The sequence below is a fragment of the Convolutriloba macropyga genome, chromosome 13 (assembly GCF_964194025.1).
Source record: "Convolutriloba macropyga chromosome 13, txConMacr16.3, whole genome shotgun sequence".
NCBI lineage: Eukaryota > Metazoa > Xenacoelomorpha > Acoela > Convolutidae > Convolutriloba > Convolutriloba macropyga.
The window spans coordinates 6,850,564-6,876,378 of NC_134480.1; the positions used below are offsets into that span (position 1 = coordinate 6,850,564).

At 34.7% G+C, this 25,815-nt stretch overlaps 1 protein-coding gene across 1 annotated transcript; it reads right to left on the reverse strand.

Moving 5' to 3' along the window:
- Positions 1-14,694: 14,694 nt before the first annotated feature.
- Positions 14,695-25,326, reverse strand: LOC142352045 (uncharacterized). The gene is made up of 4 exons (XM_075404392.1): positions 23,861-25,326; positions 19,467-20,154; positions 18,541-18,780; positions 14,695-15,619 (listed from the first exon to the last, which is right to left on the reverse strand). Exons 1-4 carry the CDS (start codon positions 23,921-23,923, stop codon positions 14,988-14,990), a joined length of 1,623 nt encoding a protein of 540 aa, XP_075260507.1. The 5' UTR covers positions 23,924-25,326; the 3' UTR covers positions 14,695-14,987.
- Between the last annotated feature and the right edge of the window lie 489 nt (positions 25,327-25,815).

Sequence of the window (25,815 nt, forward strand, 5' to 3'; positions counted from 1 at the left end):
AAAAATGCTATCTAGGTTTAGCGCAGTTATTAATCATAATAATGTTTAGATGTACAACTTTCTGATATTTATATTAATACTTGCGGTGCGACAGCAAACAGCGGAGAGTGCACAAACTACTGCGCATGTTCTCTTTCAACCTCAAACTCAAGTTTCATTGGCCGACTCATATCTGACTGTGGATATCGCAGTCCCACTTGCAAAGCTGTCGAACGTGGATCTTCGACCAATATATAAATACTCTTCAATACTTCAGCAATTGGAAAAGAAAACATGGAAGAGCTCCCAGTTTTGCAATCACCCAGAAACAAGCGCACTATTACAGCACCACTTTGACGGAATAATCTCATCTATTCAAATAGAATACGAAAGAGCAGAGAAAGAGAGGACAAAGCTTGTCAAAGAAGTAGCATCTTTTGTAAACCAGACTATAACTCTTCAGCGACAGAGACGATCACCACTGCTGTTTGCAATGGGAGCTGCGACGGCGATAACTTTAGAACCCTTACTGGAAAAAGCAGGCTGTAGACTACTCTCAATTTTTGGTCTGTGCGAAAGTTCTAAGCGAAAGATGGAACAATTGGATGGACAATTGCACTATCTGGAATCAAGAATGGTTCACCTGCACAACGAAGAAAGAGAGTCTATTCCGGACATGGCCAGCAGTAGTTTGAAGCTTCATGAAAACACACGAAAAGTGCTAAACAGCTCAGAGGATAACTTTGAGATTCTGCAAACAGACCTGGAGGTGCTTGAAAAAACAATGGAAGAAATAGAACAAGCTCAAGCCTGTGATCATCGAAGGACTGATGTTTTTATGTATGCCTTTCGCGCCCAAAGTGCAATTAACAACGTATCATGGACTCTCAATGCTATGCACAGCGAGTTACAAGTACAAACATTATATTTGACGGCACAGAGAAACATATATATTACAAGCATTGGAGTGCTATCCAAGGGAATACTTCGAGCCGCACTAGTACCCTACGAGGATTAACGGAAAATAATTACAACTCTGAAGCTGGGAGATAAAAAGTGTTCTATACCAAATGACCACTCAAGTTTACTTTACAGCCTGCCCTTAGTGAGAAATGTTTTTTCCATCCACACGGACTGTTAATCACAATGGAGGTGCCAGTATACAGTGGTGATCCAATTCGCGATGCCTACAAAGCAATCCCTCTGCCACAACCAATCAAGAACACAACGACGGCCGGAACTCTAAAATTAGAAAGGAACTATTTGATCGAATTAAGGCGAGAAGAAAGCTATGCCAAAATGAAGAGTGAGGAATATCTGTCTTGTTTGGTGACACAATTGCTGATACTTTGCACCAAGCCAGTAGCGTTGGTCACCGCTCAAGATCAACTCTGCTTGACTTCACTCCTTTACAATCACGAGGTAGCTGCTTTGAAGACTTGCACACGAGAAGTAACCGAATTGCCAATTTTACCGACAGCAATCTACCTTGGGAAATCTATGTACCTCCTCAACGCGGCAGACGATCAACAAATTTTTTATAACATAACGTACAGTGGGGGCAGAAAGTTTTCAAACCGTGTACCAGCCTGTAAAAGTTGCCTAGTACGCCCCCCCCCTGCGATGGAAAACTGGTTCACCCGAAGAATGGACTGGTCGTGTTGCCTGTTGTCTTCAACACCGTGGACTAATAACAACAATCACAACTCCCGAACTACTGGATACCTATTTCAACATCCCGAGCATTCCAGCGGTCACCCCTACAGAAGAGATTCGGAATTTGATGTTGCATAAGATCAGACCGGCACTCAAGGATGTCCCTACGCTAGATATCACGCCTGAATTAGTCAGTGAGATGGTATACAAAATCCATCAACAACTCTTTGAGGAAAACAACTTCAAATCCTTTCGCCATGGGTCAACACTGCATACATTTAAAGAGCTGGCTGGTCTGCTTGGTTTCATTTTATGGTGTCTTTCATTTGTCCTTATGGTTGTCTGGGCAGCGATGAAGATTTGCAAGTCCAAAAACACTACAAATCATATTTACAATTAGTCCAATGATGATCGACGAGATATCGGAACTGACATGCAGTTTGAAGAGAGACTGAACTTTGTTGAGAGAATGCGAACTGATGAGACAAACGCTGATTAAAAAGAGACTTTCGTACCAAAATATGGTGATGGTGCTTTTATCAACGTTTACTTGTTACTAATTTCACTGTATTGTACTATTCAGGAGAATAGTTTAGTCCGGATGGATGGAATGTAGGAATAGAAAGCTAAAATTAAACGTTTTTCGAAAAAGAACCAAATAAATACTGACCTTGAATTATTCCCAACACAAAAGCGAACTCTAAATTTGCAACTGTACAAAAATAATAATGGTGAAGAAATTTAAACTGATGAGAACTGTTGAATAAGTAAATATGGACTCTGATAAAGATTATATCATAGATTGAACATCAAAATTCTCACCCACGTAATATTTGATTAGACACCCAAATTAGGGGCCTAGGTTATCAAAGTCATGATTGACCTTCTGAAAACTTTTCCCAAGAATTCATTTTTCACACAAAGATTCGGAACATTTGGTAAAACTAGGACTAAACAATCATAGCCAAACATAGATAGGCAGTATATATACGGCTCAATTTTAGCCAATTTTTGTAACCAAAATCAGTCTGAAAATAAATATATTGTCGTGATAATCCGAATTGCCGGGTAAATTTTATTAGACGAGTGCGTTAACAGATCTCTGTCGTGATACTGAAAATTATAATAGTTGTTTGAACTAGTATACTGTGCTAACTTTACTTTTCGTTAAATTACCTTAGCAAGTTTTCAACTACTTTCTCTTTTTAGACATTTTCTTAGTAGAGCTTAAACTGTTATCTAGTAGGTATTTGCTAAAGGCTTTGACACTTGGCATTCATAGGCATTTGTAAGTAATTGTTCTGAAGGAACCATAGCCTGTAACAATTAGGAGTGGGTAAGACTTAATCGTTTCTTTCGTTTTTCTGTTTATCAAAAGCGTAATTGTACAACTTTAGTAACTTCACAATACATCTCTAAGGATCTGAGATCATACTCAATTTAGCTTCAATTTATTGGATTTAAATTAGTTTGGTGACTAGTAAAGTAGTGATCCACCAATCAATAATTAGGTTAAGTTTGGTTAACGAACTGGAGGACAGCATCGAATCCCGGACAACATCAAGACGATTGATTTCTGAGAGTATTAAAATTATATTCTGGAGCTCCTTCTAGGAGACCGCATAGTAAAGCCACTCTGAGGATAGGCCTGTCAGCTCGTAGAAGACTTGGCAAGTTAAGTTAACCCATGTAGTATGGAATGTGAAACAAGTAGACAATTAAAAAGGTCTGCAGTAAACTGAAGTACCTGATGGGCAATGTCTTAACGTTCTATCAAGTTGGTTAAAACTCGTCTGGTTGGGTTGTGGAGTGAACACCGACGAGCTCTTCACGTCACCTACGATTTTTTTAAGTTTATTGGTTGATCAATTAATTAGAAAACGAATTGAGGACCTGGTATAATTCTCAACCTTAGAGTCACCAAATTATTTCATTTGGTAGAACACTTTTTAGAAGCTAAAATATCATATAACATAGAGATGCATTACAAATACATTCTAATATCATCATTATTATTGGCAATTGACTATAGTTCTATAGCGCCTGAAAATACTTTCTTTAGGACTTGAACGAAGGGCCTGGTATAACCCTTTAGTCTAGTTAAGAGTAGAAGGTTTTTGAAGTTACTATCCAGTCCAGTAGTTTTCTCTAAAGATAGATTCTAGGGACAACTGTGGAATTGTGAATAGGGTAAAACCTCCACCCCAAATATTCAGATTCTATATTGGAGCGCTTTTTCGCATTTTTGCAAGGAATTGTTTTCCTAATTCTCTGCAGCGTTGCTATCTTCCCATCAACATTCAAACAACCCGACTTTGATATGCAGTTCCCTGAAGAAACTAGGTAGGTAAAAACTTAGCTCGAATCTCCTCCATACATTTCAATCAGCACTCCACAGTCCGCCCCCACTTTTTTCATAATTGTAATTTTGCTAGTGATGAGAGTAGTGTCCTCAAGAAAATTGTTTAAAAGCACCTAATTGATGCAGGCATCGTACATTTATTTCAAGTTGTTGGGGGTAGACACTGAGATGGAATCGCTTTGCGGGTCTCATGACTTTTCTGTGCTGTCTCTTTGTATTAGGTCTTGTTGCGTTTTTCTTCTCTGAGTCAGGTTCCAACGCCCAACGCAGAGAATCGGACTTTGAGGTGCGTATTTTCCTTCACTGTGATTAGACGGGTTTCATCCGATCAATTTGGCATTGAAGCTGGTTCCAAAAAATTTTCTGGAAATCAAAATTTGGGATTCGATTGGCACTGTTGAGAGTGCTTGGCATAGTTTTATTTTTAATTCATTAGTCGAATTTTTATACGTTTCTTTGGCGGTTCGATTTTCTCGCATGTTGGCGGAATGTTGTCTGACTTGTGAATTTTTAGTTTTAATTAGTCTGCTCAGTTTTAGGCGTTAAATTTGAAAACCGAACGTACATTTTACTTGTTTGTTTACTACTTATCTGCTCGGCATCATTTAAATAATTTGAATCAATGGACAAGATCTGTAACTTTACTTGTATTTTTTTCTGATTTACCAATTGCTGTGACAAACAGTTGTTGACCGTAACTCGAACTGCTTTTTGATTTGTATTTCGTGATAAGGTCTCAATAAATCCCATTTTTTATCCGGGCAAACGTTCAATAACGAAGTCTAAAAAAAATAACTTGTCGATTCATCTTGTATTATGACTGCTGTTTGGATTAGAATTGTATCCTTTTGTGTTTGAAAATAATGCTATTTTGGAAGGTATAAATTGGGCTTAATTAGGGAAGAATTTTCCCAGATTATGTACAGAACCCAATAAAAATTTTGTTTATTTTACTGTTCCTGGTGCGTTTAAAGCTTGTATTGCTGTTGTTTCTTTTAATCAGTTTGATTCTTCTTTGTAACAATTTGAAGCTAGGCCAATTTGTTCCAATTTTTGAGAGAAATGATGCTTAGATTAATATTTAAGTAAATTTACATTGTTCAGGTTTTCGAGACTTTGTTCCACAAAAATCAGATTGTCCTCCAATGTTCCTTTTCTTCAAAATATCGAAATCTTCAAGAAAACAATGAGCGTTACTTGAGTCAATAGTATTAATCCATTGCCTTCTGAAATTCGACGCGCATATTTGTCAATACAAAAAAAAACCTAAATTTGAATCAGTAAGTGTCCGTCAATTAGTTACACATAAATGTTGAAGTAACAATGTTGTGCCATGTTAGGATGAAGGTTTAATTGGTTATATGCGTAATTAAGACCCATTCATGAGAAATATAGTTTGTTCTGAGCAGCAGCTTCTCGCCTGACAAATTACAAAATTTTGAAATTACTAATTGTTTCGATTTTCAACACGTGATACTAACTTTTCTTGCCTTTTTCAAACTTTGGTGAACAAGTTTTCTCTGCGAAATACATTTCTGAACTGTAAAACTGAGATTCCAATTAAATAAATACCTGCCAGTGAATGCATTCTTATGTCCAGAAGAAAAAATGTGATTCCCTTATTACTTCTTTTGCCTGATGCAATTAGTTTTTCAATAATTTCAGCTGTTTTCTGGTTCCATGGAAAATATGCCAAGATTCTGCGTCGCATTATCGGTACCTCTTACCCCACTCCAACTTTCGACTAGCTTTTTACAGCCAATATTTCCTACTTTTCTGGCCAAGTTCTGCCTTTTTTTGGATTCTATTTGATTTGCGAACGGGTTTTTGTTCATAACTGCTATACTGTTATCTGTAATTTCAAAAATTGAGTCGAATATCTCATTTAAGTTTTTTAAGTAGTTTACAGTACTTTCTGATGTAATTTGTTTGTCAATAAAATATATTTCTGACGATTTTGATGTTGTAGAGAGGGTTATTTGAATGTCATGTTTGTCATATGATTATTTTCTTTCGCAAATGATTGACAAACTTAAATTAATAATTTTTTTTAATTCCAGGGCAGTTTGGTTGATGATTTGAACTCAACTGCTGTCCACTTTTGCTACAGTTTGTATTTGAGCCGCGATTATTGTTAGCATTAATCGCAAATCGTTGAAATGATCAAAGATTTTTTGATGAATTGTTAACAGCATTTTTTCTTAATGAGGAAATCATACTTTGGGAACTTGATTCAATTGCACGGCAAGATAGAATCGTGAAAGAACTGAATCTCAACCAATTAGACAAGAAAAGAAAGTTAAGAGAATGATTAGGATAAGATTTCACACATCCTATATAAACAGCTTATGAACTCTCTTACAAACTTCTGTGCGAATAATGGAAGTCATTATGTGACACCTCGAAATAGAATAAATGAACTACATCATCATGATTATGGATGTAGCCCTGTATCGCAAGATACAAATTAAATTAAATCTCCGTTTAAAATCGTATAGCAGACGGGTTTGTTTCGGCCATATTTTTATTTTGTTCATGATACAAAATTGGCCATGATGCAAAATTGATTCATTTCTACTAACTAATTCAGCAAATAATTATTTTTTAATTTTCACTTTTTCAAAGTTTTATGCAAAAAAGATCAGTAATGCATTTTAATTAAAAATTTAGCAACGAACATCAGTTTTTAACGCAGTTGTTGAGGAAAAACTTCCACTACAACGATTTGTTGATTCTCTGATTTTCCGTAACAACGGAATGACCTAAAAAATCCATTGACTTAATTTTCGGCTTTCCCTATTTTGTTTTGACTATATATATATATATATATATACCAAAATTTTGAGTTTAACTGCTATTTATGACAGTATAACACAGTTGTGATATCATTTTCAAGCAAAAAACACTTATTTGATTGGTTCTTAAAATGATTTCGAACGAACAATCAGAAAACAAAAGTTGATGTTCTGCTTTGTAAATATTTTCATCAACAAAATTTGTGTCTTCTGATTCTAAATCTAGGCAAATTTTTAAGCGGTACAAAGGGCTTTGAGTTCTTTTCCGAATGATCCAAAAAACACTGCCAATTAAGTGCACAAAATCATTTCTTTTTTACTCGAAAAGCTTATAAAGTTTGTGAACTTAATTAATATTTTATCTGGTACTTTTTTCCATTCGAAACATATTTGACCTCAATTTCATGGAAAAAACACTTGCTTGATTGGCTTTAAACAAATGATCAAAACAGCCAAAGTTTTTTTAATTTTTTGTTATCTTTAATAAAAGATGTCTTTTGAATCTGAATTCTTGGTAAACTGCTTATCTAAACGGTTCAACATGGTTTGAATTACTTAAATTCCATAGGTCATATTAAAAAGTTTCACAAAAACAATAGATCATACTGACACTGAGTTGTTGCTGTTATTTTACAAGAAAAGTTTGAAAGTAACCGGCGATCAAATTCTTAATATACAAAAACATACTATTTTTTAAATCTTTCAATTTACAGAAGCTTTTCTAAAGAAGCTCAATAAAACGTAAATGAAACTGGAAGAGGATTCTCTTAGAAGAAAGATATAAAGAATTAAGGTTGTCTTGAACTTTCTGATGTAAGTTAATACACACTGGAGCTGACTTAAACAAATTGATATGGATTGGCCGGCTAAAACGTAACAGATTTTAAATGGAAAAAATTCGATGAGTTTAGTGAAACAGATTTTTTTCTTTCAATTTTTTTTAACACTTGAAATCGTTATCAACTGAGCGGAAAACTTTTTGCAATTCCATGGTTCTGTAATTGCTTCCGAAATTTCAAAATTTTGCGATATATGTGAAACAGTTTCGGGGACATTGTCTGTTTTCATAAAATCGTCAGATAAAGATTTCTTTGGCTTTTCTACTTCTACCTCCTTTTCTTGGCTTTGCGTGTTTTTGAGGTCTTTTAGCTGGTTGTCTTCATCAATAAATCTCTCCAATCGACCCAATTCTCAATAGTTCCCTCAATCGTTTGTAACGTAACTTGAAATTAATTGATTTATTTTGGAAAAACAGAAACAGAAATGGAAAATTATAAACACGGTAATCACATTTTCATATGTGTTATTTAAACTATATGTGTTTCAATTAGTGTTGGTTGCCAAATGTAATGTTAATGGGTTCTTGTTAAAGCATTTTTATTCAAATTAGGATCCAGGAGGAAGCCTACAGACCAAATCGAAAAAGAATTCAAATTACACCTACCAGTCGTTTTCCAACAGATTTTTTTTGTCTTTTTTCTTTGCCTAGCTCAATCCCAGCCTGTACCAAGAAAATCAAAGAAAATTTTTGTTTTCAATCAACACGGATTGTTTCTCGGAAAATGAAGCAATGTTTCCTCAGTTTGGACTCGAAATTATTCTTGGAAGTCTTAGTTTCAGATAAAAATTAACAAACAAAAAGTGGATCTGGAGTGTAAAAAGTAAACAATAGCTTAGTTTAGTGTAGATTATTCTCTCTAAAATTGGGAGTGATTTATTGTGGCTTTGTGATTATACAAGAACAACATTTGGTTGATTAATGTTAAAAAAATTGATAAAAATTTTCATCTGTTGATTCTTTTTCTTTGATTTTTCTCGAAACGTTAATTACTCAAAACACAAATCCTCAATCGTTAATTACTCAAAAACACAAACGTTTTTGACATTGTTGTTGGTTGAAAAAACTGAGGAAAAAACGTTGGTTGTCATAAACGTAGTCTTGTATAAGTTGTCAAATCTACGCAGTTATTGATCAATTAACTACTAATTGCACATACCTGCTCTCGACTCATTTGTTACTTATCATGCCCTCATGACACAAATTTTAAATTGATTGGTTGAAAAATTTCTTGTGCAATGCACAGTGGTTGCCAATCTGCCTTGTAATGCTTGAAGTCAACGAAACAAACAAGTTGCCCATTTTTTATCTGATTAAATAATTGTTTTTTCTCATCTGAATTAAGTTCAACCTTTTTTGCTGACAAAAAACACAAAATTAAATATTCTTTGGGCTCTAAAATCACCGTGGGATTTTGCCAGACACTTAATCAGCGAACTGTGCAAAATAACGCAGTGATTGCAAACAACTTCCCTGTTTTCATCCACCTGATGCTTGGGAAATAGGGAAAAGTATTGCTCAGAATAGAATTATTACATTGCACCTGAGTTATGTCAAACTCAATTAATTCAAAAGTTGGAATTTCAATGTTGAACCGAAAAATCAAACAAACAAATTTTGATTTAATTGGAATAAAAATTATGTTGTAAATTGCTCCACAGTTTTAATTCTCCATGGAATGGTCCGAGATTGTTAGTCATGAACCTAAAACTTAACCAATAGAACTTTTCGTTAGTTGGAGTAAGGTTTTGCTGCAAATTGAAAAACACAAAATTTGTAATTTGCGTTTTGTTTCAAATCATATAGCAGATGGATTTCTTTCAGCCATAGTTTGATTTTGGTCATGATGCAAAATTGGTCATGATGCAAAAATGATTCAGCTCTACTAACTAATTCAGCAAAAAATTGTTTTCATTTTCACCTTTTCGAAGTTTTGTTCAAAAACGATCATTCAAGCGTTTTAATAAAGTTGATCCTCTGATTTTCCGCAGCAACGTATTGACGTAAAGAATACGGCGATTTAATTTTCGGCATTTTCTATTTTTTATATACCCAAATTTAGATTGTTACTGCTATTTTTGACAGTATAACACAATTTTTATGTCATTGTCATTCATAAAAACACTTAGTTTATTGGTTCCTAAAAAAGTGATATCAGAATAAACAATCAGAAATCAAGAGTTGAAATTCTTTTTTGTAGAGAATTTCATAAACAAAAATCTTGTGTCTTCTGATTCTAAATATAGACAAACATTTAAATAGTACCACGTGCTTTGCGTTATTTTCAGAATGGTCCAAATTGGACTGCTAATTATGTGCCCAAAAATCTTTCCGTTTTTGCTCGAAAAGCTCATAAAATTTGTGAACTTTATTATATTTTATCTGGTACTTTTTTCAGTTCGATACAAATATGAGGTCAATCTCTTAGAAAAAAACGCTTGCTTTATTGATTTTAAACAAATCCATCAACACAACCAAAATTTTTTTGTTATAATCTCTAAAAAAATTATCTTTTTGATTGTTAATTACAGCTAAACTAGTTAATTATTTGCCCCAACATTATTTAAGTTACATAAATTCTATAGGTATTATTAAATGGTTTTACAAAAGCAATAATTCATACTGACACTGAGTTCTCGCTGTTAGTTCACAGCAAAAATTTGAAATCAACCACTGACCAAATTCTTACTTTACAGAAACATAGAAATGTTTTTTTTCAATCATTCAATCTAGTCAATGCTCTGACCTAAAAAAACTTCCAAAAAGTCTTCTATATTTTCATCCTGAATCAACTTTTAAATTTTTTAAGTGGATGAGGAACTGATACTGTCCTTGGCGAACAAAGTTGAACTTGGCCAACCAACAGATACAAAAATGCCATTGTTCTACAGAAGCTCATGAAAGCTTAAATGATACTGGAAGAAATTCCTCTTAGAAAAAAAAGGATTTCTTGAACTTTCTGATGCAGTTTCTAATTACTTCCAACAAAATTTCAGATTCTTGCGATACATCTGAACCAGTTTCGGGGACTTCGTCTGTTTTCATGAAATAGTCAGGTAAATTATTTTTGGCTTTATCTACTTTTACCGCCTTTTCCTTTTTTTGCCTGGTCTTAGGTCTTTTAGTTAGTTGTCTGCATCAACAATCAATTCGCTTTCGCCGACCCATTCCCCATTAGTTAGTGACGTAACTTAAAATTAACTGAATTAATGTCGAATAACAGAAACAAAAATTCAAAGGTATAAAGACGGTAAACCCTTTTTCTTATGTGTTACATAAACTTTTTTATAGTTAGTCTTTGTTCCCTTAGAAAATGTGAATCTTGAGTGTCAATAATAATAGCTCAGTTTAGTGTAGATAATTATCTCGAAATTTAGTAGAGTGTTTCATTTCGGCTCTTTGATTTTGCAAAGACGACCTGCGGTTTACATATGTTAGAAAAATTATTTTAAAAAAATTATCTGTTGGGTTTTTTCTTTGTCCTTTCTCAAAACAATTATAACTGAATATACCAATCCATACGTTTTTGACTTTATTGTTGGATGAGGAAACTAAGAACACAAATTATGATCTGCGTTAAAGTAGGCTTGTATAAGCTGTTTTCAATTCTGCAGTTGTGGTATATAGAAGCTATCTGGCCACCCCATAAAGAAATTCTCCAAGGTACCGTTTTCAGGCCCCTTTTGAAAAATAAAAACAAGAAAGAAAAACTGACTGAAAAAGAAGCTTTCCCGTTCTTGTTTTTTCTTAAATTTGGCTAAAAGCAATACTTCTGAAACCTTTTGCGTGGAGGCAATCTCAAGCAACTATATACCACTCCTCTTCCATTAAAAAGAAAAAAATCACAAAAACATTGTTTTAACTTTAACTAAATCAAACACTTGTTGCGATAAATAAAACTGTTATACACTATGATAAAGCAAACCACTAACTAAGTCAAACACTTGTTGTCATAAAAAACCGTTATACAGAAAAAAGCCCCCTGATAAAACGAGCGGCTAAACAAATCAAAAAAAAATTGCTGGTATAATTGAAAAGAAGCAGCATATTTTTGACCTAGATAATGTCCACTTGAGTGTACCTTGTATAGATCAAAATACGTTACTTGTTTTAGATTCGTTTTAGAACATAGACATTTTATATCATCTCAATACTTATCTAATTAACCTTTTAAAATGAGCAAACTAGAAACACTAATAGAACTAAACAATCTAAAGGATAAACTAAAACAACAAGAATATTATGGAAGCATAAAAGAGCTACTTGATCCATTTAAAACTTTAAGTTATCAAACTAGTGCAAAAATAGAAAACAATAGAATATCGTATGAGGCTTTAACTGATGCGGGAAGCGGCTTTGCCGATGCAACAAATGCATGGCCCTTTGAGGAACCTTTACAAATAACAGATGATGGTAAGAATTTTATCTGTGGATTTTTTCTTTGACTTTTTCAAAACGTTTATAACTCAATATACCAATCCATACGTTTTTTGCATTATTGTTGGTTGAAGAAACTGAGAACAAAACTTTGAACCTTGTCAAAGTAGGCTTGTACAAGCTGTTTTCTATTCTGCAGTTGTGGTATATAGAAGCTATCTGGCCACCCCATGAAGAATTTCTCCGAGGTACGGTTTTCAGGCCCCTTTTGAAGAATAAAAACAAGAAAGAAAAACTGACTGAACAGCAGATTTCCCGTTCTTGTTTTTTCTTAAATTTGGCTAAAAGCAATACTTCTGAAACGTTTTGCGTGGCGGCCATCACATAGCAACTATATACCACTCCTCTTCTATTAAAAAGAAAAAAATCACGAAAACATAGTTATAACTTCAACTAAATCAAACACTGGTTGCGATAAATAAAACTGTTATAGCTGTTATACACTATGTTAAATAAAAACGACTAACTAAATCAAACACTTGTTGTCATAAAAAAACCGTTATACAGAACAAAAGCCCCCTGATAAAACGAGCGGCTAAACAAATCAAAAAAATTTGCTGGTATAATTGAAAAGAAGCAGCATATTTTTGACCTAGATAATGTCCACTTGAGTGTACCTTATATAGATCAAAATACGTTACTTGTTTTAGATTCGTTTTAGAACATAGACATTTGATATCATCTCAATACTTATCTAATTAACCTTTTAAAATGAGCAAACTAGAAACACTAATAGAACTAAACAATCTAAAGGATAAACTAAAACAACAAGAATATTATGGAAGCATAAAAAAGCTACTTGATCCATTTAAAACTTTAAGTTATCAAACTAGTGCAAAAAAAAGAAAACAATAGAATATCGTATGAGGCTTTAACTGATGCGGGAAGCGGCTTTGCCGATGCAACAAATGCATGGCCCTTTGAGGAACCTTTACAAATAACAGATGATGGTAAGAATTTTATCTGTGGATTTTTTTCTTTGTCTTTTTCAAAACGTTTATAACTCAATATACCAATCCATACGTTTTTTGCATTATTGTTGGTTGAAGAAACTAAGAACAAAACTTTGAACCTTGTTAAAGTAGGCTTGTACAAGCTGTTTTCTATTCTGCAGTTGTGGTATATAGAAGCTATCTGGCCACCCCATGAAGAATTTCTCCGAGGTACGGTTTTCAGGCCCCTTTTGAAGAATAAAAACAAGAAAGAAAAATTGACTGAACAGCAGATTTCCCGTTCTTGTTTTTCCTTAAATTTGGCTAAAAGCAATACTTCTGAAACGTTTTGCGTGGCGGCAATCACATAGCAACTATATACCACTCCTCTTCTATTAAAAAGAAAAAAATCCCGAAAACATAGTTATAACTTCAACTAAATCAAACACTGGTTGCGATAAATAAAACTGTTATGGCTGTTATACACTATGATAAAGCAAACGACTAACTAAATCAAACACTTGTTGTCATAAAGAAACCGTTATACAGAACAAAAGCCCCCTGATAAAACGAGCGGCTAAGCAGATCAAAAAAATTTGCTGGTATAATTGAAAAGAAGCAGCATATTTTTGACCTTGATAAGGTCCAATTGAATGTACCTTAAATAGATCAAAATACGTTACTTTTTTTACATTCGTTTTAGAACACGGACATTTTAAATCATCTCAATACTTTGCTCATTTTGAAAGGTTAATTAGATAAACGTTTTGAAAAAGTCAAAGATAAATTAGAACTAGAAACAGTAATAGAACTTAACAATCTAAAAGATGAACTCAAACAACAAGAATATTATGGAAGCATGAAAGAGTTACTTGATCCATTAAAAAACTTTAAGTTGTCAAACTAGTGCAAAAATAGAAAACAATAGAATATCGTATGAGGCTTTAACTGTTGCGCGTAGCGGCTTTGCCGATGCAACAAATGCATAGCCCTTTGAGGAACCTTTACAGATAACAGATGATGGTAAGATTTTTATCTGTTGATTTTTTTCTTTGACTTTTTCAAAACGTTTATAACTCAATACACCAATCCATACGTTTTTGGCATTATTGTTGGTTGAGAAAACTAAGAAAAAACCGTTGGTTGTCGTAAACGTAGGCTTGTATAGGCTGTTTTCAAGTCTAGATAGCTATTGATCAATTAAATACTAGATGCTCACGTCTGCTCACCACTCATTTGTACCTCATCATGCCCTCATGAAAAAATTTATAATTTGAGTGGTTGGGACATTTTCTGTGCGAAGCACAACAGCTGTCAATCTTCATTTGTATAAATTCTTGAAGTCTCGTGAAATCAATTTTCAAAAATCATTACCTGATTTGGTTTTCTGTCGCCCAATTCTTAAAATTTTGTCCTCTTCAAACTACAGCTTTTTGTTTGTGATTGCTATTGTCAACGGAACAAACAATTCGCGCATTTTTCAATCTAGATAAATAATTGTTTTTTTTTGTCTGAATTAAGTTCAACCTTTTCTGTTGACAGAAATAAAAAAAACTAACAATTCTTTGCGCTCTAACATCACCGTTGGATTTTTGCGGTCGCTTAATCAGCGAACTACGCAAAATGTCACAGTGATTGCGAACAACTTCCCTGTTTTTACCCACCTGATGCTTGGGAAAGAGGGAAAAATATTGCTCAGAATAGGATAATTATATTGCACCTGAGTTATGTCAAAAATATAAATCTACAATAGAATGTATCGGAGTGTGAGTAAAAGAAACAAAATCATCATCATCATCATCATCATTATCCTGCTAGCAACATCATTTACACAATTTTTTAAACGAATTCCAATTTAGCTAATTAAAGGCAGTGGCTAATTAATACAGAAAATGTTCCAGAAGTTAACAGAATTGTTTTTGCTTTCATTTTTTTCAGAGTTCATTCAATTTCAAGGTTTGAGGGGAAGTTTTAGTTTTTGTAATTTTTCAAGACGATCGGTCGATGTTGAGCAAAATTTCACACCAAAGAGGGCATGACGAAACTTGTGATCGCGTGTAACCCGGCCCGAACCCTTTTGCGAAACTGATTTTGATAGAATATGGGTCGACTGGTTGATTTTGGGTCGCTTTTCTGTAAAAGGGGAAAACTTCCGGGTTGAAAATCCGCATGCACGAACCCGGATCAATGCGGAGAATATTTGTTTGGCCGAAAGCCGGGTCGTAATTAATTGTAGCTGACAAAACAAAAGCAGGTCGTTCGTCTTGGTTGAACATCCAAATTTCGCCATTATTGCAGTGTGAAATTATTACACCGGAGGTCACAATTTGATGATAGCTTGAACATTTAGTTTCGATCGATCGCTGAGACGATACATCCGAGGCCGCTGATTGGCTAAAAATTTCGTCCAATATGATTTGATCAAAATTGATCTGATTGGCTGATTCTTTTGGGACACTTTCAGATACAGGTGAGTAGAATTGAGAGGATGTGATGATGACGTTGTTTTTGTTGATTGATTGCATTTTTCCCACTCGACTCCGTTTTTCCCAGAAGGCGATTTTAGCCCAAACTGGGGAGGGGCCGGAAGAATTGGGGTCATATTTGAAATAGCACCATCCTGAAATAAAAAAAAGTTTATCTTAGTGTTTATCTTATAAATTGTTGTACTGTAATCTTTGCATGCATCATGTTGATTATTCACTATTTTCTTTTAAAAAATCTTTCTTATTTTAAGTTATAGTTTCACACTTTAATGTTATTTTATTTTTTTGCATCGTTTTCCAAAATTGCAAGATTAGAATTTTAAAATTTTCAATTTTTTTTATTCATGCTCTAAGGTAACATTAGCATTAATTTTCACGTAACACCTCCAATCATCATTATTGCTTACTTTTTATCATTTTAGTGGACAAAAATAATTAAATAACGTCAATTTTTGCTATAAATGGCATTTTGGGAGCAATTATGAAAATCTTTTGATAATGAAACTATCAAAAGCTCAACTTGAGGCCGTGGAGTTGAAAAGTCATCTCACTAATTTCAAATTATTTAAATAACAGGTGTTACAATGCAAGTTATTATTAATAACAACAGATTTGGTTCGAAAACTTGCATTATTCAAACTCTGCTTTGTTAACAATATGCTGAGTTTTAACAGTTAAAAGTGGCATAAAAGCGCACAAAACTTGCTTCTAGATAAAACATTTTTTGTACCGTCTTTGTTTATTTTTTGGCAGATTATTGTGTATCTTTGTAAACACAGAAACAAAAACTTGACTATCTTCTCAATCAAATTATACACCATATGTGTAGATTTTTGCTTGAAGCATTTTTATGTGTTTGTTATTGCTTTTGCTTCGTGCATTTTTTACAATAATTGAATTGAATATAAAGAATACCGAGCCATTTAACCATTAGAACAAAAATTTGAAAAAAAACGCCTCGCGATTCAAGACTTAAGTTAAACAGCGAAAAGGCAATTAGCATGAATGTTGTTTATCGATGTGAAAAGATTTTTGTTGAGCAAAAAATCAGTCAAAAATTTATTAATTCACATTTAAATGAAGGAAAACAAGTCAAAATCATCTTAATTAAATGATTGATTTGCCAAAAATTGTACTTTTTCAGCACCCTTATACAGGAAATGGAATTTTGTTCAAACAGAAAGCTTGAAAACATGGTTTTTATTTTTTTTTCGTGAAAACGTGAAGAATTAAATTTTGATAAGGTGGAAATTGATTGATGTTTAATGTATACGCATATATGGTGCCCAATTGGCTGATGAAAAACAGGAACTTGAAACAAATTTCATCAAATATTTCTCCCTTAAGACAAATTTGCCTTGAAACAAAAATAACACAACATAAGGCTTCTTTAGAAGTCACAATTTTTGCTTTGCTTGATAAGTTTAATTATTTCAGTAAGATTAAAAAACCCGTAAGGCGTGAAACTTTATAGCATATATAATTCTTTTATAAATGAAGAAACTTTGCCGGTTCACAAATTTAGCTGTGGGAATAAGGCGAGAGAAATGAGGGGAGGGATTTGATTTTTGTGGTTGATCAGCGATGATGAAAACTTGAGTTTTTTTGATACATCAAGAAATTTTCCTACAGCTCCCGCGTGAATTATATCCGTTTTGATGTTTGGGGATACAGCTAATGCTGTGTAATTATCGACTTTCATGATGTGGAATTAAATTCCCCCACTGGGGTGTCATTTAATCAGCTATCTTGGGAGAAATCGACCTGAGAATAATGACTTTTCCCTGTTTCTCCCTGATTTTTAATCATGGTGAACCCTGCGGGTGACAGAAATCGGCGCCAGCTAGTCTGAGCCCGTCTTTTTCCTCCTTTTCCCTCACCCCTTTTTCGCCCAGCTTGAAATCTTGCCTGGTCGCCCACTTCAATTACAGAACGCAATCTAACCTGATTTAAAACCCAAATTTTATCCCAAAATTCCCCCCTAAGCTCTCCCACTTTTTCAACCCAGATTTTTCCTTAATGCATTTATTGTATTTTGCATTTTGCGCAATCTTGCTTGTATGGGTAATCCATTTTCTTTCACTCTTAATGCTTTCTGTCAATAAAATCCTTGCTTTTCACTCATTTTTCCCTCAAATTTGTCCCCTTTTCCCCTGTTCCATTCATTATTTTCCTATTTTTCTTGAAGTCTTTCAATTTTCCCCTCATTTGTAGTCAATGGAATCTCCCGCGGGGTGTTTTTCTTCCTCTTAAAAGATATCTCTCCTTTTTTCTCCCTATTTGCTTCCCTCTCCCTTATCTTATCCCCTCACTAGGGGTGTTTGTCAATAGCACTCCAAGCCCCCCAATTTCTCCCTACTTTTCCTAGCTCTTCCCCTTTAGCTAATTTCCTTGCACAAATACACTCGCTCTTTGTGGTATTATTTTTTCGCCTCATTTAAGGTAGGCGGGTACCAATAACATGGCATTTCCATGGAAACAAGGAATGCTTGAACTTCCCATTTTTCCCTACCCCTCCTTTCAGTCAACCCACAACAGGGGGAGAGAAAAAAAAGGGAGAGATCGAAGCGTGACTAAAATTTGTGGCATTTTAGGGAAAATAATGATGTCTTAATGGCTTCTTCGCAATTTCCTGACATTGCAATTAGGATGTTTAAAATTCTGAAAGACAGAAAATCAGAATAAAGTCATTCAGAAATGAGCAATGTTTATTTATTCAACAAATATTGTAGTGCATTTTTCCTGTTCAAGTCTCAAAAATGGAAACAAACCGACATTAAAAATTTAGTTTTATTCCCAGAAATATATTGGAGGATATATTTGTTTTTAGTGTGAGCCAAAGTTGCTATGACTAAACACATAGTAGCAGATGAATTTGCAACAATACAAAAAATACTGAAATTAGTCATGTTTTTTTTTCTTTCGCGAATAGCATGCTAAAAATTTCGATCAAATACCGAAGTGGGTACAGTATGAGAAATTTTTCGATCGACAAGAACAAATTTTTTTTTTCAATTTTTTTAATAAGCTTTGAATGAAGAGGTTAAAAACTAACGTTTAAAAGGTATTGATGACTCGTTGTTATTGTGGTTATTGTTGTTGACAACTGTTGCGACACTGTGGTCAACTGCAGGGTAAGGAACAGGGCCATGGTACTCCCCCCGCCCCTGGCCATCACCCCGCCTCCTTTCCTCACTGGGCAACGGGGGCAATGGAAAACCCAATTTTGGGTTTCTCGTAATTGCACCGCCATTTTCACCGCCCTCGTCTTTTCCGCAGTGCTCAGCTGGGAATCCTAAACACCAAGGAAAAAATATAAAATCAACCTCCATTTTGGGAAATAATTAAGGAAAAATTGGGGATAACATATGCCAATAAAATAGCAAAAATTAATGATTTCGTCAAAGTCAAACAGGGAATTCGGGGCGAATTAGGGAAAAATTAAAATCAAAACTTCCAGTTAAAAATTACCTTTAGCTAACGAAAATTGATCAAGTCTTGATGTAGTTAACTTGATTATGGCCTTTGGTTCTATTCGATAAACTTTGATTTTCAGCTTTTTCAAATCTTATAAAATGTCAGTATACCAAGTATAATGTGTCAATTAACACTTATTCACCAAATTTTTATCTTTGATAACTGAGCTTGCTTCTTAGAGCCATATTGTTATATGGAACTTGTTTCCACTTTTAGTTTTGTTATTTTGACACAAAACGTCTAAATTTCGAACATTTACATGTTACATGACTTATGCAAAGTACGCTATTGAAAATAATTGTTTTTAAAAATTTGATTTTTTTACCACGGCTGGTCTTCTGAAAAAACGAGGTCCATTTTCCAACTTTTTAGAATACTAATGATTTGCAACCATATGACCTATTTTAAAATTCTAATATTTCGTAGAGAGACCCGAAAAAATACCCCGTATATCTTAATGTCAAAACTAATATTCTAATGTTAAATATAAAGGGCTCAACTTACGAGTCGGGTTACTCTGTTGAAGTAGCGACCAATGGTTAGGGTTGAAGCATATATTGGATATGTGACTTCTGGGAATATCGTTTCGCTTTTTCAATTCATCCCCCTCCCCCAGACGCCCCCCGAATCCCCCTGGGGAGACCCCCTCCTCTCTCTGGCAACAAAATGGGGAGCCATCATCAGTATCGGTTCTCGACTGAACGTTGCAAAGTGGGCTAGGTTTGAAAACGGAATCGGGCGACATTTCGGGTTGTTTGAACGTGTGCAGAATGACAGCAAGCCAGCAAAACAGCTTTTCAGAAGTCGAAATTGGGTCTTCACCGCAGTGGTCTTGACCTTTGAAATGTTGCTGGGCTTGGAACCCCGTTTTGGCCGATGATGATGATCTTTTAGAAGGTGGCCGAATGGCCGACAAACAGCAAAACCCTTTTTGGGGGGAGGAACTTTGCTGTCGGCGGTTGTAAGCCTTGGGGTCTATTGTAATACAGCTATACTGCCTCGCGCTTCTTGGCAACACTTCGAATTGTTCCAGTTCTAACAATGTTTGTTTGAGTTTCTTGTTTGAGGTCAAAATTAACGAGAGAAACAGACGTAAATCGTGGTCCGAAAGGCAGTTGAGAAATTCTAGAATGTTCTGATTGGCGTTGTCATCAAACGAGGGGTGTCCAGGTTGATTAATGAGCTTGACTGTCTAAATAGCAAATAAAAATATCATTACGATGATAAATTAGAAGGAATGAGCTATCGATAAAAAGCAATAAACAGGTCAAATGACGTTTTAGACCAGCGAAATCAGTTTTATGAAGATATGGATTTAAAGGCTATTTGGAGTTTTAGCTTAGAACAATACGGCTGGAATTTTGTCACTTTTGAGGATAAAAGAAATATTTGCAAAAATAAGGAAAGAAAAACAATTTGTTTTGAATTTTGTTAGTTGAGAGCTGAAATGATTGAAAAGCGAGCACACTGCTTGTATGAGTGACTTTTGAAACAAAAGGGCTTTTAACAAACTGGAGTTGGCTTTTGCGTCTTTGAGTCTAAAGTTTAGCGTCGTCGGATCAGATAGCAATTTTGCACAATTAAATTGTGTGATAATACAATGTGGGAAAAGATGTTAGTCGTCATCGACTACGTCGCCGTATTTGTTAAGAAGATAAGCGGGTTAGCGCCGCCACAGACTAAAAGACTAAACCCCTCTCCACCCCACAAATCAACCAGAACCTCTCACAGATACCCCCCCCCCCCCATCTCGACTTTTCTTGCCGCCACCAACCAATGAACGACCAATAGAGCAATACCCCCCCCCCCCCCTCCCGTGCATTCTCACAGGTCATCAAATTTTCTCACTTAATATTGTTAATATTGCAAAAAAATTGTTATTTTTGTAAATAAATTATATTTCAACCTATTTTCCCCAAAATTTTTAACAAAAATCTTGAAATTTGAACCCAGGGACCAAATTGGATCAAAATAGCAGTGCACAATTTTTTTTAAAAATGTAAGGAAGTTTGTAATAAGTTTGGAAAACCTTTATAGGAAAAATGAAAACATAAGTGGTTCAGGAAATTTTAAAATTTGAGTTAATAGAGCGAACTCAAACAAAAGCTCAAAAGTTTGAAGTTATACGTACCGACGTCAAATCAAACAAAAAAGAAACAGAAAAAAAATGCGCAATTAACAAGGAGGATAATAATGATTATATCGCATAGCCGTAGCTAACAAGTAATATTTATCTACCCCCCTCACAGAGCGAAATATTCGGCAGTAGTAGTTAGTACTAGTAATGGTGTTCTTGATATAATAATAATGGTTATACGTGTATGCTAATTAAAAGTGAGGCGCCCGCCGAAGTTATAAAGACCTGTTGACTACTTCGGAAAAAGACCAGCCTGGCGGACTTTGGAGGGTACTACTGTAATTTGCACTGTACTCTAACTCAAATCTGTACCTGTGTAGATAGCATAATGCTCGCATAACCTACAAACTGATTAATATAAGCTACATACCATTTATGATAAATAACTGCCTAAATAACGTCGGCTACTTAATAGTTGGCTAAATAGCTCACACAGCGGAAATTTGATCAGTGAAAAAAAATTGTTACCAATTGTAAAATATAAATTGTTTACCTGCAAATAATTTAAGTAAAAAATGTGGTTTAAAGCAAAATTTGGCCATATTTATTTAAAATATCTTGATTAAGCTTGCACCTTTCTAAAATTTTATTTCTACAAAATTATTGTTTCCCTAATTTTCTAACTAGTTATTTATATTGGTCAGTTTTTGCGGCTCCACAATTTCGACAAAAAAGGGGCTTCTTAAAACCAAAAAAGCAAAACTGAGATTTCTGCTAATGTTTAATAACTCCACAGCAAAACCTCGCACGTTAAAACTATGTTTCCATAGATGACCTGGACGGGGGGGGGGGGGGGGGGGTTGGAGTGGAGTTCGACTGTACTGGCGGCAGTCATTTGCCTGTGTTATATCGCCAACAATCCTTACCCAAATTGCTAATCAGTTTTCATTCCATCAGCTAATCACCACTTTCGCAGTTTTTGTTTTGTTTTGAGGGGAAATGTAAATAAACAACTTGAAATCCTCCCCATTAGTTATGTGCGACCACAGAACGGCTTGTAATGCAAATTACTAGTGAATAGATTAAGACACTTGAATAAGGAAATCTACATATTAAGGAAAAGTGTCTCTTTTCTCTCTTCAATTACCCAATTACTAAAATAAGACAATCTCTGAACTGAAGAATAACACAACAGAGAAATTGGGTTTGAGAATTAGCCGCCAGAAATTACGTCTACAGACCCAATTATACAAACTAAACCTCAGTAAAACTGTGATAATTTTTTTGGTGACTCAAAGCTTTGATTTCAACGATATTTAGAACAATTTTTCTGTAAAAAACCGCTTACCTCTGCTGCAGATTAGGATAATTTAAAAAGTTTAGAGCTCAAATTTAATTCCAACGTATTTGGAATATTAACCGAAAAAGAATATTTACATAAGTGCTTATGGAATTATTTGCAAAATAATAAAAAAATTATTTGAATAAACCAAAATAAGTAGTTGGAAGAAAATTTTATTTTTGTTTGTTCCCCGCTTGAGTACAGATATTTTTGTCTCCTGAAGAGTTCAATTATCAAGAGCTCTTTTAAAAAAGGGAATGGCGGTGGGAATCAAAAAGCAAAAGAGGAAATTATCAAAGGCAGTAAAGAGGAACTAGCAGCAGTAATTTACTAGTTTGTTGTGCTAAGTAAAGAGGTAGTAGTATCTCGAGTAGAAAGAGAGAAGACTTGGATAGTTCAGTATTGTGGCACCAAAGGCTATCCTACGCTAGAGGCGGCGGCGACGGCCCTAAACAGCCAGCCGTTTGATGGACAGGTAAGTGACGCGTGATTAAAAATTAACCAGTGTTTCAAGTGTTGCCTTATCAGTAGCCTGTAATAATAAGCACTGGCGCTTTAATTCCAACCCAATCAGGTTTTACTCCGCCAGCCATTAACAGCAGACAACCTACCCCCAACCCTCTTCTCTCTATCGCTAACTCAACCTCTTGATCCGTCGTGGCCGGCGACAGACAACCCAACGCCCTATGCATGTTACTTGTGCATCTGAAACTCTCTTTTGGGAAGGCGAGTTTTGGTTGATGAGGCCTAATTTAGTGAAGTTTAAGAGCAGCAAAATGCAAATGAACAACTGCATTATGTCGATTTTAAAGTCCCTCAATATCAGAAAGTATGCGCCGCTTACATCTAGAAGTCTGGCGAGGAAGAAGAAACAGAAGCATAATTAAGATGAAGCAAAATTCAAACTTAGATAGTTAGACAGAAAGACTGTATCACAAAATCAGCGGTTCTTTTTAATTGATTTTGTAAAGTTAACATTTCCTGGCATTGATTTCGCAACTCTTTGAAGTAATTTTGATAAACATCAGAATTTAAAACATCAAATATTTTTAAATTGCGGGGAAATGAACAAACATTTGTTCACACATTTGTTCATTTTGTGAAATGTGTTTCTTCTCATTTTCCCGCTATTTTTAGGTCAACGCGTGGTCATTTCACCGCCAAAATCGGACAAGTGTGAACGATTAAACGGCGGTTAATGACCAAAGAGCGTGTGATCTCTGTAATTACGCAATTATGCTCACGCGTGTTAAAAATAGCGCGCGCTAATTGAACATCAGAACAAATACGACTACAAGGCTAGACTGTTAAATGAGCAGCTAAGGTCAATGACCTATTACGATTCGCTCATTATTTTCCAGCAAAAGGGCGCGAAACTGAGCTATAAATTCAAGAGGAATCAAGTAAAATTGAACCCAACTTAGAAAAAAGTTTAGCAAAGCTTTAGGTAATATGAGAAAAGTTAGAATTAGGTCTTACCGTTTTTATAAGTTTGTTCCGCTCGCGTTTATGTGGAAAAATTGAAGCTCGTAGTGAACGCATAAAATATTAGTTCAGCTGTTTTTCTGCTCATTTACTGCAAATAAATCGGCAAATTAGTTGTAAAACAACAAAATTTATTGCAGCAGCAACCAAATCCGGAAGTTACATTAAGGAGTCACGTTTGATAATTTCAATTCAGTTTTCGAGCAAATTGAATCATTTAGTAACAAATTTCAAAATGTCGTTTATAATCAAATTTGCAAAGAAACATGAATTTAGTTGAGGTACTCAATAAACAGTAGTAAATTGCCAAAATTCCAATTGTCAGATTTGCTGATTTCGAACTCAGGTGTCGATAGCTTGAAGTTGAAACTTTGTGCTAATTTTGGTTAAAGTGGCTTTGATAAATTAGGGAAAAGAGTAAGTCAACATTGGAACAGATCCGGGAAAATTGAGTGAAAGCAGTTTGGCGATAGATTGAGAGGGGAAAGAGACTTGGTTGGATGTTGACAGAAGTAGCTAGTCAAATATTTTTATAATGTCTCTTTCAGTTCGCTTATCAATAAACAACACAAGTTATGTTCCCCACGACTGTTGCCTGATTGCTAGGTCCGGATTAACCCAAATTTCTACGGAAAGAGCCGGACGGAAAGGAACTTTGGGAAAAGAGTAAGGGGCGCTTGCTGGGTTGTGTGATATAAATCAGAATGCGCGGTTCAAAAACAGGAACAAAGTTGAGAATGTAATCTTAACTTGTAATGGTAAGCGGGAGCTCTTAGTTTAGAATTTAAATCAAATTTGTTGTCCTAATATTTTTACTTGCACATGCTAGCCCCGAGGTGACTGCTAAATCCGAGAGCAGCTCCAATTCCAGTTTCCAGCTTGCTTTTCCTCTCGTTCTACAGTTACCAACCAAATAGGACAAACTGTGAACAAAAGAATGTTTAGGGGCAACAAATTTGAAACAAATTTCGGATTGGGCTAAATTTCCACGACTCGTAACAATCGATATAATACTGAGTAGTGAAATTTGGTGTTGAATAATTATAACCAAATTTCAAGAAAGTATTGCCAAAGTATAATCTAACTTGTTAAAGTTAGAAATAAGAGTAGTATTAACAAGAGAGCAAACTAAGTCAGCTTAGCTTACTAGAGAGACAGAGAGCTAGAAAGATAGTCTGAATTATTCAGTCGGCTCACTTAACAAGAGGAGACATCGAAATAGGCGCATATAATTGGCCAAAATTCACCGCAGTCTTGTTGCATTTTTTATCAATTTTCATGCAAAATTCGATGAGATGGATTGAAAATTTTGTGTCAGAGAGTAGAATCAAAAGCGTAGTAATCTAATATACATTTAGAACAGCAGCGCAGCAGCAAATAGACAAATAGCATTCCATAATTTGGAGTAGCAAATGAAAGCGTAAAAGGCTAAAATTGAAGATATAAAAATTAAAGAGATATGATAAAAAAAGGTAGCACACCGCTACTGATGTACAACAAAAATTGAAGCGTTTTAGAGGTTTGAGCTTTATCTTTCTCTCGTGTATATATTAGTGTATAAGGGACTAGCAGCTTGGATGAATATATTCATTTATTCATTCTTTATAACCGCATATTAAAATGTATATTTTATGTAAAATATTTTTTGAATGTATCTTTTTTCATCTAAATGTCTCAGGTTTCAATTGTACAACACGCAGCTCCGTCACTTTAACAATCTTTTGCTCAAAGATTCGCTAATAGATGAAAAAGAAAGCAGAAAAATGAGCAAATATGCACAAGTATTGGTGAAAGCCGGTTTAGCTTTTAAAAATACATAAAACCACCGTATATACTACTATTGTAGTGCTTATTATGTTGTTATTATGTTGACGTGTTTTTAAGAACAAGGAAAAAGAGTAAAGATATTAAAGAGGTACACAGGGCTATATAATAGAAGTATTAGTTAT

Bases quoted from the DNA above. Each gene is read 5' to 3' on its own strand.
- LOC142352045 (XM_075404392.1), bottom strand. From the start codon at position 23,923: ATGCGTTCACTACGAGCTTCAATTTTTCCACATAAACGCGAGCGGAAC. The intron at 18,781-19,466 runs GTAAGTTGAGCC...CTTGGTGTTTAG, and splicing joins TCAACAGAGTAACCCGACTC to GATTCCCAGCTGAGCACTGC. The intron at 15,620-18,540 runs GTTAGTTTTTAA...TTTTTATTTCAG, and splicing joins GTCATCAATACCTTTTAAAC to GATGGTGCTATTTCAAATAT.